At 29.5% G+C, this 13,099-nt stretch overlaps 1 protein-coding gene across 5 annotated transcripts in view; it reads right to left on the bottom strand.

Annotated features, from left to right (window-relative positions):
• Window positions 1-13,099, bottom strand: part of shi (dynamin-1 shibire) — a 219,921-nt gene that overhangs the window by 168,380 nt on the left and 38,442 nt on the right. For all 5 annotated transcript variants that reach the window (XM_075372150.1, XM_075372149.1, XM_075372153.1 and 2 more), the window contains exons 3-4: window positions 9,242-9,391; window positions 1,170-1,373 (exon numbers count right to left, since the gene is read on the bottom strand). In XM_075372150.1, coding sequence (XP_075228265.1) covers window positions 1,170-1,373; window positions 9,242-9,391 — 354 coding nt within the window. The remainder of the gene's footprint in view (window positions 1-1,169; window positions 1,374-9,241; window positions 9,392-13,099) is intronic.

Genomic DNA, 13,099 nt, shown 5'->3' with positions numbered 1-13,099 from the left:
CTTCAAGATGACTACATTTGAGATGGAAATCACAAAAACTGCTTATTAACAGAAATAATAGAAAACATAAAAAAGTATTAGAAAATACTTTACCATTCTGAATTATTAATTTAAGGAAATCTTAAAGAAATGTATTTCTATATTACACAGGTAAATATAAAAATAAATCTGAACTTCAATTTCTCTACAAATAAAACTGGTTTAGTTAAATTTGGTTACTTTTTAAAAAACCAATCTTACAGTGAAGTTTTGGTACTTCACACCATTTAGTACATCATAGTATAACTTTGCAAAAATTGCAAATAAATTCAGATAACATACAGAAAACAGACTAACCACAAACATAAAAAAAATGTGCAAATTGAAGTATAACATTAAGTTTAATCCATTTAAGTCTAAATCAATAAAAATGTCCTATCCAAAAGAAACTCAACAGGTTTTATTAGTTGCAAAAATTAAAATAACAAATAAGTATAAAAAATTATAAAGAAATAAAATGAAAATAAACCCTAGGAATGAAATTAGTTTCTATGAAAACTGCTCAAATATTACAAAACGTCAACTTTTTTATTTTTAATTTTGCCTTTTTTTTCAAATTTTTAAAACAATAGGATGTTCAGTACAGCCAGTAGTTCTTAAGACAATAGAGTAAAAAATAAAAAACAGAATAATTTAAATAATAGTCAGTTTTTTTTTGTTAAGAAATCACTCTTTTCAACTTATATAACTGAGCTCTGTCACTAGAGGCTGCTATAAGATTTTCCTTAAAAAACATGCAACTTTAGGAAGTTTTACATTTAACCTTAGACATGAATATGTTAACAAAATACTACATACATAACTATAAAAATCATTTCCTGTAAGTAGAAGATTTATCCAATTAAACAAGATTAAAAGAAAACTAGAACAAAATGAGTAAGTGTGGTTAATATTAAATAATTATGTAATGAAAATTAATAGGTTAAATAATCTATCAGAAACAGATCATATCGGTCAGAGTATAAAGTTGAGAAATCAAACAGCTTAAGTGATGATATAAAGTAACCACAAATACAATGTTTTAAAATTAAAGATGTTAGTCGATAATGTTAATTATTTGAAATTAAAAATAGTGTTAATGAAGGATCCAAAATTAAATTTAAAAAAAAGGCCAATTCTGAAATACAAACCTGCAGGGTCGACTTCTTTAGCCAATTTAAGTGCATCACTGTTAGCGAGATCAGTATTAGCAGGTGTAACGGCGAGTATTAAACTATTATCACGTTTAATAAATTGCATAATCATAGAACGTATCTGATGTTCAATATCAAGAGGTTGATCACCTATAGGTACTTTAGTCAAGCCGGGTAAGTCAATAAGGGTCAAATTGAGAACTGTAACAGCAATTTATCATAACGCTAAACTATAAATACTACAACTACAATATAACATATACATACATATATACAATACATCAAACAGGCAATCCTGTAAAATGCTACACATAAAAAAGGCATTCAACTACAGTTCATAGGCATCTACAGCATTCAGCATTCACTGATCAAATCAGTCATGCTTTTACTCACCAAAATTAATTATTTACAAATTAATTTACAAAATTAATTTGTAAATATTAATTTTTTGCAAAATATATCGGAAAACTAAACACAATTTAATACCTGATTTTACTCTTCTGCAAGTTTCTTTTTCCTTTACATTAAATGATAAGTACAATCTTCTGTACATAGATTACTCAACGATTATCTATTGCAATCAATAGATAGTTAAGTAACTAAACTTTTCAAATTTAATACCTCTTTTTATAGTATAAAAAAAATCATCTTTAATAGATGTGTATAGTAACAGAAAAAATGGCAAAAATGGACCAAAACTAGCTCACTAATAAGTATAACAGGCAGGAAGAAAAAATTTTTGTTTGTTGCCTAAATACAAGAAGTAATTAAATTTGAAATTAATAACTACATTAAGTAAATACATGTTTAGTTTTCCGAAATACTTTTAAATAAAAGATAATAAATTTAAAAATTAACAAAAAAAGATATAGAAAAGCCTAAAATTTTCAAAACCAAATCAAAAAAATCTGTGCTTACATTGGCAAAAAAAAAAATAATTTGCTGATAGCTACTAATGATAACAATTAGGATGAAGTAGTTTTTTTAAAAAGTGGATTTTAAATAATACAGATCACCATTACCATCAGGATCAACCTGTTTTGCAATCTGTAGAGCATCAGATGTAGCAAGATCTGTATTTGCTGGTGTTACAGCTAATATGAGGCAAGTCTCCTTCGTGATGAATTGAAACAGCATATCTTTTATCTGTTGTTCAATATCAACCGGCTGATCACCGACTGGGACTTTAGTCAATCCCGGTAAGTCGATCAATGTGATGTTCAACACTATACAGTACAACTTTAATGTTTACTAAAAATGTTTCATAACTGAATGAAAATCATTAACTTTTTCTTAAGGAAATATATATAATTTATAATATAAAAAATATAACAATATGTTATTAATAGTAATTAGCACAACATTTAAAAATACTTATTAGCAAATATCATGAAACAAATACAATCATCCAATAACATCTGAAAAAAGAAGTAATTATTATAATAATCTAAAACTATCTGAAGATTAAACTTTGAATAATAACCACACACAAACACAGACATGTAAATTTAAACCTTAGCATTAATTAAAAAATAAAAAATTATTCAAATAAATAAAAAAATATTATTTTAACTCAATTATTTTATTTTATTTAAATTCATGTAGAATACACTACTGCAATAAAATATAATGTAATCAAATATTATTTGTTGTACTTCAGTTTTTGCAAAACTTAAATAATATTTATAGGCATAAAAGCAAACAAATTTTACATTACTGCTACATGAAATTACATTCCCCAACAATTAAAAACATTTAACACTATAATTCTACTATTCAATGAGGATCAGGCTGAACAGTTGATAGTTCATTCAAATTATACCTCATACTTCATATTCAAATTACACCACACAATTCTGGGAATCAATGAGGGTTTTCATTAAAAAGCAAACATCAAATCTCAAATAGATTTTCAGACACCTCAAGGAAAAGAAGTTGTTCCAATACATTCAAAACTAGTTAAGAGTACCCAAATAAGTTAAGAATAAAGTACTAATTCCATTCTCAGTAAAAATATGCTGATCTCCTGAGGAACTGTGGGCAGGATAGATGACCACTGACTGAAGCATTCCTTTGAGTAGGATAGTCCATCTCATTTCACACCCCTCTGAGTACAACAGATCATTCCAGTCTTACAAACTGCACCCCCTTTCTATCATCCTTGAACCTTGGAATGGTTTTTTGTGGATTTTCACTAGACATCTGTGCAAAGGTTGCTAGGAACTGTTTGAAAGTTACCGTAAAAAGCCTGGAACTGAGGTTCTTACTAATTAAACCCTGCAAATCTGTACTAATGTAATTCAATACCTCAGAACCAGAGAAACATAACTGCAAACTTTCAACTTCTTGGATGACAATAAAATGTATGATCCTATATATATAGCCATATATATATATATGGCTCAACAAAACTAATTAAAAGTATAATTTGTACATATTACGGACAAAAGAAAAACAATTTATCAATACTTAAAAAAAATAAAAAACTGTTTTCCAGAAACATTCCTCTGGTTCTTAGCCATCTGATATATTCAGCTGAAAAATGGTAGGTGAAAGGATGCTGTTGATAAAGTGTGTAATCAACAAATGAAGCAAATAACTAAAAAGCAGGCCGACATTTTTTAGAAAAAAATTACATTTATTACAAAAATTACAAAATTACATTTTTTCAGAATTAAGATTAAGCTTTACATGAATGAAAATCAAGTACTTAAATGCAACTTCCTTATAGAGTGTGTAATAGTAACATTTAAATGATAAGCATGGTCAAAAATAAGAATAAATATAAAGCAAATTGAACTTGTTAACACAGCAACCATCACATCTATTCATCCTAAATAGCAATTTGCCATTATTTAACTCTAATGTATAAAATCATATATTAGTAAATAATTTTGTTAAGTATAGTACACTACATTCAGAAACTGAATATTACAGAAATAATTCAAAACCATTACTTAAAAAAAAAAAACCAATAAAATTGCAGATAACACCAGACAACTTCTTTGTTCACAGCACTGAGAAAACAGGTGGAGATAAATAAAATATCTAAAACTTTTCAGCCTAATCTAATGACTAATTCTGTGAAACGTTAGTACTGCAAGTTTACAAATATAGTACAGCATTGTAAAACTGTTAACTTACAATTAAAAAAAATTAGATAAATAACTTTAGAAACTAACAGAACATAGGAACTATTACATCTCATTGTTCTGTACAGGCAGCACTCATTTTACTCCAATTTGAAGAAAATTATTTTTACCACACAATCTTTTCTCAAGAATTCGATGCATCAGAGCAGTATGCAATCTAAGCTCTAGTACTAGAAGCAATAACAGAAACTGGATGAAAGGATGAATGAATAATAGAACTGTATATAAGTCTTTAATTAACTTTAAAAAGGTTTTTACAAAGAAGGAAATTAATGAGATTTCTGAAAAACCAAGTTTACAATACTACATTGATTTCAATTTTATAAACAACTATGAATGCTAAAATCTTAACATGAAAGATGACTATATTAAGATCCAGGCTGTTTTGTTTCAACTTAAAACCTATAGATAGAAGAAATGAATTAAGTTTTATTATCTGTTAGACAAAAATAAATGGTTGTAACCAAACTGACAATGAGATACAAACCATTCTTCAGAATAACAAGCATTCTATGGCAGGTTTCTTAGAGAAATTGAGAAAATACTATTTCGTCTTTAAAAAAAAAAAAAAAATATATTGCATTCAGTGCGGCAAACTCACTGAAATGTAGGTAATATTCAGCCCTACAAATGAACTCTCACATTATTCAATACAGGTCAGGTTGTATAGTGAACTGCTATACACTAAAAGATGCACTTACAGTTAAACAGAAATCTGTCAACTTCAAACCCTACATAAAAAGCAGAATGCTAATATGTAACTTCATCGATAAAATAAGGAATATAAAAAACCAACTCTGTTTCAACTTCAACATTTAACCTACAAGTTATTAACTTTTGTTTAATGTTTTCTTTTTTCAAATTTACTTAATGTGGTTTGTTATTAAGAAAAATGTCAGTATTAATCTGATATGAACAGTCAGATTCTTCTGGCACAGATCAACAACTTATTAGCAACTACAGAAGTTAAGAGATTTATTGTTTTTAGATTACAAAAAACACCAAAAATTATAGCATCAGATGTAACAAAGAAAACAGGAGAAAAATTCAGTACAAAAACCAAAAGAAACTGTGGTAATGACAAATTTTGATGACTGTACAAGAAAATTAAATTTTAAATACAGTCCAACATTGCAATACAGACAAATAATGAAAAATGTTACATTAGTTGTGAAAAGAATGAACTTTTCTAATTATTTTCTTACTATTACTATCCATCATATTATATGCAGCCATAAGAATTTATTAAAAAGCAACCTTTGCTTTTATAGCATAAACTGAGCACCACCTGTATAAAAAAAATTAGAAGTAAGAATCAGACTTATATATATAATCAGACTTATTTAACTCTGATTATATATGTGTAATAAAAAATTTAACTTTCAATTTTTTTAATTACTTACCTTATCATTTAAAGCGATCATTATAAACCAAAAATTTATCTGAACAAGTAATAAAAAAAATAACTAACACTTAAAAAGAAAATACTATAAGGAAGCTTCAAAAGTTCCTGGAATCAGCGACTGGTGTTTGAAATCCAAATTGTAACAAGATTATTCCAGATGCATGAAAATACAACGATATGACTGATAATTTCAACAATTGTTTATTTAATGTGTGTGCAAATCAAAGATTAAAATTTGTTGGTCAACAGCATACAGATGTTTGCATTACACTTCAAAAATCAGTGTAAGACATAATATTGTTTGAAATGTGTATGGATAAACAGCAGTGAAGAGCATATGTATTTCCATGAGTCATGTTAATTGTTGATGGTGATGATTCTAGTTAGCATTTACAAAGACAAATGATACAAACAATAAGGAGTTTCAAATGTTCTTGAAAGAGATACAAGAAAATCTGTGGAGGAAATAGCATTAAATTCCGGGATATCAATGATAAGTTAGAGATTCTCCACAATGATTTGTAAATGTATTTGTTAGCATGTGCATGTCGACATGCAATTCATATGGGTGAATAAGTTCCTCACAAAGTACAATGTAAAATCTACAAAGCATAATTGCCAGGACAACAACGTAAGTAACCGATAGAGATTTCAAATAAAATGTTCTAAGAATTTTTCCAAAACTTTATGAAAATTGGCACTGCTATCAAGGTTAACTAATTTAAAGAAATAATGAAAAACCTTTTAACTACATAGTTTTTGTAACTTATATTTCAGAAACTTTTTGAACCAACCTTTATATTTTCAAATATTAAATAATGAGTAAAAGAATAAATGAAATAAGAAAACAAATAATTACAAATTAAATTTAAAAAATGACTTATTACTCATGTGTTTTAAAATAATTAATTTTAACAAACTAAGTAACACAGTAATTATTTTCTGATAATTGATCATTTATTTTATTTCAAAACAAACCTTTAGCATGATTTATTAAGTGATACAAAAAAACACAAACTTTTGAAATGCGTAGTGGCAGCCATGAATAGATAGCAGCTTTATGCAGAGGCAACCATGCCACTCAGTCATATTGGAGCAGTGAAAAGGTCAATGACATGATTTCACTATAAAAATGTTTTACAAAGCCAATGATAGTTAGGGAGTTCTGGCAGCATTACAATTTAGAACATGTTCCATCAAAACGTGTAATAAAAATATGGATTAAAAATTTTGAAGAGTCTAGATCGGCTCTGAAAAAGAAACAGGACAGGATGACGAAAAAGTGCTCATACTCCACACAATATTGAGGCTGTATGCATTTCAGTCGTACAGAGCCCATGGCATTCAATTTGTAAACAAACAGCTACAGTCGGGTTGTCCCAAGAGTGTTTGCCGAATTCTTCATTTCAACTTAAAATTTCATCCTTACAAGTTACAAATCGTGCAAGAACTGAAGGAGAATCATCACCAGTTCCACACTGATTTAGGTCAAAAAATTATGGCAAACATTAACAAGGATAACGAATTTCTGGATAAGCTGTGATGTCTAATGAGGCACATTTCCCTCTCACAGGTTACATGAATAAGCACAACTATCATTACCAGGCAGACAGTAACCCCAATGACATTCATCAAGGCCCTTTATACAGCAGCAAGGTAACAGTATGGTGTGCAGTTTTTTCATATGATCAGACCATACTTTTTTGAAAATTAGATCAAATACATCAGTATTCAAATTTAATACATCATTTTAATACATCATTTTCAAATTTAGATCAGTACATTTACCTGCTGTAATCTTTTATTACACTTGCATTGAACAATTTCCCACACCACCACAAAGCCTGGTTTCAACAGGATCGTATTATATCATGCATTCCAAGGCAATCAATGGCAGCTAAGCAAGAATTATTTGGTAAACATGTCATCTCATAATTTGGTGACATTCCCTGGCCCCCAAGATGATCAGATTTGTCAGTTTGTAGGAATATCTTAAAGAGTGTGATCTATAAGTCACACTAGAGTCACCATAGACTAGTTAGTGTCTTAGGTGACTACAAGTCACCAAAGACACTAGGTTAACTTAAACAAGCAATTCAAGATGATATTCGTGGCATCCCACCTGAGATGTTGTAGCAAGCACCGGCAAAACCCAACAGCAGATTGGCAGAGTGCAAAGTAGAGGAGAATGCCACCTACCTGGCATAATTTTCAAAAACTGATGTAGGTATTTTGATAATTTGATATATATTATATTTTTTAATTGTAATAGTTAGGTTTCTGTCAATAAATTTTATGATGCACTTTCGAAAGTTTCTGTTTTTTGCATCACCTTTATTTAAAATAAATACTTTATATAAAAAAGTACAATAAAATGCATAAAAGAAATCAATATTTTTTATTGAAAGTAGCTAATTAGTAAAAATAAACAGAGTAACAATCTCTGATCAACCTTATAAATAAACTTCACTACAAGTTTTTAATGTAAAAAATCCCTTTCGGCACGCCAGAAGGTGGAAGTAGATTTCACTAGTGCTAAGTAGGGAATAAAAAAGATTTCTACCTTAAAGTTAAGAAAAACTTTAAATTTACTGAATATGACAATGGTTGCATTCCAAGATGATCGGATTTGTCAGTTTGTAGGGATATCTTAAAGAATGTGATCTATAAGTCACACTTTGTTGAATCATGGTACCCATTACAATAGGTAGCTTTCTTATGAAATCTAACTAAAACCAGAATCATGTTTTTAATGTTTGGTAGTTAGCCGTCATATCTCCTTCACAAAAATACACATCTAAAGCATATATTTGGACAAAGTGATATCAAAACATCATACTAAACAAGAAAATAGAAATTCTACACTGCTATTATCAAATTATCTTACACGTTTTTTTAATATTTTCTACATATATGGGAACATATTTATTACTCCCTCTACCTTATAACATTAAGCTGTTCAATATCTTCTGTATTCTTATTTTTGCCATTCATCATTTAATTGTTTATAATTTCAATCATCCTACTTTGCTAGATGGAGATGGTCCCAGAGAAGACCAGCCCAGGACAAGCCTCAAATACAAAACAAGTTATAATCTGATAGACAATGGATGACCCCCAGCTAAAGAGATAATTGTGATTAAGTAATATCAAGATGCAGTCTCTGGCATGGGAGCACAATCTCTGGACAGCTAATGCCTAATTGATGTATTCTTTTAAGAACTCCACTAATTGATTACTTGGTTATAAGATTAATAATTTGCATTAGCTGTTTTACATCTGAAGAGAGATAAGAGAAGCCCAACATATTAATAAAAATATGGAACAGTACAAATAGAGATCAAGAATGAAAACTCTACAATAATAACAAATAAGAGAAATTTCATAAATATAAATTACTTTAAAAACCACATTAAATTTCTATTATTTAACAAATAAATTAAATAGAATTTATCACTGTTTGACATCAGTGTTAAATTAATTCAACAAAACATTTCTTTTAAATTTCTTACCGTTTGGCGAATATACACGAAGATTAATTGGAATGTTGGAAATACCCTTGTTGGATCCAGTCACACGATCCGTTTCCGCCTCGATTTCCTTTCTGACCTCATCGAAGTCAACAAATTTTTTACCCTTACAATGCAAAAATTCAGCATTTTCTGGAAATTACAATAAAAAAGATTATTTTAATAAACATTTATTAAACATAGGTATTCTCCTAACATAATGACATTTGGAGTTGTGGCATCAGTCATAATTTCAAAGTTTTTATTAAGTCTGTTTTTAATTCCAGTATTATTTTCAAAAGCTCAGCAGGAAACAGTCACATTGTAAGATCAGATTAGCATTGCAGTTAAAACATTGCAACTCCACTCGCTATAATTACCTTGACTATCAGTCTGACCATCAGTAAGTGGAATTTAATCTACACAAATCCATGTTCTGATCAACTTACACATAACAGCTATAAATACATGACACATTATAAGAATAAGGAATAAACTAAATAAAGCTATGCCAGATATCCCATATCCCACAGATTACATACCACTCATTCACTTGCTTAATGTGCCACACTAATATAATGAGTTACCCATTTAGTCATATCAAATACGACACTAGATACACAGACACTGAATTCTTAAGGCGCATATCTTCTCCTTCTTAAAGGCACTGTGAATAGAAATGAATGTGAGTGACAAAATATCTTCCTCAATCTTTAGTAATGATTTGTTCAATCACTGTATTTAATTTGTATGACATGAGAAACTACTTCAATAATTCAATAATCAGCCAAGCTTTCTCACTCTCAATATAACAAATTATTTTTTTTTATTTTCACACCACTAGTCTCATTCAATAAACTAAAATTTTGAAGCTGCAACAATTAAAAAACAAGGAGCTGGTACTCAGTAAAAGTTCAAGGAAAATATTAAGACTTTCAGGCTTAACAATAATAATAATAATAATGGAAAGATGTATGTACATCATGTAGGCAATAAACGGATAGAATATTATAGAAAGGGAAGAGTGATATGAGATTAGTGTGTTCAAAATGTTATCTCTTTTATTAATTGTATTATTTTACTTTAATGATGATTCATTGAAGTTATCTTTCAATAAATGCATTTTTACTTCCTTGTATAAAGTAAAGGAAGTATTGTGATTGCGAAAAATTTTCGTTTTCAGATTTCAACAGTAATATCCATTTTGACCGTTCCTGAATCCATTTTGACTAATTTCAGCGTGACATCTGTACGTATGTAACTTGCATAACTCAAAAATGATTGGCCATAGAATGTTGAAATTTTGGATTTAAGACTGTTATAACATCTAGTTGTGCACCTCCCCTTTTGATTGCAAATGACAATCAAAAGTGTTCAAAAACGCCCAAAATCCAAAAAGATTTGGATTTTGGACTTTTTCTTAACTGCAGTAATAAGGCCTCATTGACAGCTTTTCAATGATATATCATAAGTGGTACTTATTTTCATTGGTTCCAGAGTTATAACCAAATAAAAATTTAATTAGTGAAATGTTTGGATCTTACAATGGAAGGTACATCGGCTCGAATCAGACTTCATGTCCTTTTTTTTAAATTTTTTTAAAAATTTAAATATATTGATTTATTAATTAATAATTATTAACCACTGATCGCAAAAAAAGTTTTATGATAAATAATAATTCAATAACAATTAAAAAAAATATGAAAAACTATCAGTATTTATGAAATAAAATTTTATGTACAAGGGCCGTTCAATAAGGACTTAGAAAAAAATAAAAAAACAAATTATTTTGTGTGGATTTTTTTTTTATTTTTCAACATAATCTCCTTTTAAATCGATACACTCTTTCAAGTGTTTCTCCAACTTTTTTAAGCCATCAAAAAGTAGGTTTTCGGAAGGTCCTCAAAATAAGCATCTCTTTGGGCAATGACCTCCTCATTCAATGTGAACCATAGCCTGCTGAGCCACTTTTTTCAAGTTAGAAAATAAAAAGAAATCACTGGGAGCCAAATCCAGTGAACACGGTGAATGCTGCAATAATTCAAACTTTAATTTTATAATTTTAGCCATCAAAACTGTGCATGTGTGCATCCGTGCATTGTCTTGATGGTAGAGGTTCTTTTTCTTTTTCAAATGAGGACTTTTTTCTTGATTTCTTCGCTCAACCAGTGCAATAACAACGCATAATACTCTCCAGTTATTGTTTGTCCTTTTTCCAAACAATCAGTGTAGATGACACTGCATGTATCCCAAACAACCATGGCCATCACCTTGCTAGCCGATTTCACTGTCTTCACCTTCTTCGGAGCCTGTTTGCTTTCAAAAATTCACTGTTTTGACTGTTCCTTTATCTCTGGAGTGTAGTAATGTATCCATGTTTCATCCACAGTTATGTATAGACAGAGACACTTGTCAGGATTGAGACGGAAAAGTGCCAAAACAGTCTTAGAGTCAACCACATGATTGCATTTATTCTCCACTGACAGCAAACACAACACCCATCTTGCTGAAATTTTATTTTCATCCAATTTTTCATGCAAAATTGAAAACACTGTACCTTGCGATATGCCTGCAGCCTCAACTATTTCGCGCACTTTGATTCATCAATCACTCAAAACTATATCATGAATTTTGTCAATCATTTCAGAGGTGGTCACTTCCACTGGACATCCTGAACGATGTTCATCTTTTGTGGATGTAAGGCCACATTTAAATCATTTACCCAATTATAAACATTTGCAAACACAGGAGCAGATGTGCCATGAACTTCATCCAACTCAGCTTTGATCTCTTTCGGTGTTAAGCCTTTAAATATAAGTGTTTTATCACCATTCGAAACTCACTTTTTTCCATTTTTCAAAATAAACAATAGCGTGTTGCTTCAGTTGACTATGACAATGAAACCACGTGATAGATACAGCTAAAACTTTAACTGCACTCTAGCGATAAATGACAGTAATTAAAAGGAAACCATTTTTGATATTATGAATTTTACTACGCACCACCTATAAATTTTTACTATGCGCCATCTTGAATTTTCTAAGGACTTATTGAACAACCCTCGTGCTTTTCATTTTAAAATATGTGTACGTGTAATTTAATAGGAATAAAAGGAAATCATGTAGTGTCCACATCAGATTTTTTATTGCTTATAACAACAACAAAGTTAAGTCATAATAGATTAAGAACCAAAGTACAATATCTCACTGAAAAGATAATTTATTTAAGCTGTTGGCATGATCAAACAAAACATAACTTCTGTGCCATTAGTCAACAATCACTGGCCGATGTCCAATGACTGTTTCCTATCCGAGGTGTTGCACAGTCAAACTAATGGCTGAGGCACCTAATGGATGAGGCCAGACCTCTTATTCCTATTTCTACTATATAAATTAAGATAAAAAGCAATTAAGAACACTACCAATCAATCACTTTTTCCATAATAGAATCATTTTTGTATTTTTCCATAACTATGAAGAATGTACAAGATAAAGATTTATTTTTTCTAAGCATTTTGCTAAAGGAGTAGTAAAAGACGATGGCTCCTGCATAAAAGATGTTAACCAAAATAAAACATAAGGTCTCAAAAAAAATAAATATATTAAATATATTTCAATAAAGACATTCTTTACAAAATTTGTGAGCAAATTAAATATCTTACATCAAGCGTAGAACAATGTGATAAGAAACTACAGTGGACTTCATAGTCAGACGACACAATTTCAAATCCTTTCTATGTCACAAAAAGGAAAAATGACAAATATGGGCAGCCTGAATCAACTGGAACTATAGTCCACATTATATTCCAAATTGAAGCATAGTACTGACCCATAACAGCACTCTAAGTTTTCCCATTGCAAC

This window comes from Lycorma delicatula, chromosome 7 (assembly GCF_047948215.1).
Source record: "Lycorma delicatula isolate Av1 chromosome 7, ASM4794821v1, whole genome shotgun sequence".
NCBI classification, from domain to species: Eukaryota; Metazoa; Arthropoda; class Insecta; order Hemiptera; family Fulgoridae; genus Lycorma; species Lycorma delicatula.
Note: the sequence above shows the minus strand (reverse complement) of the source record. Positions and strands in the feature narration are given on the sequence as shown.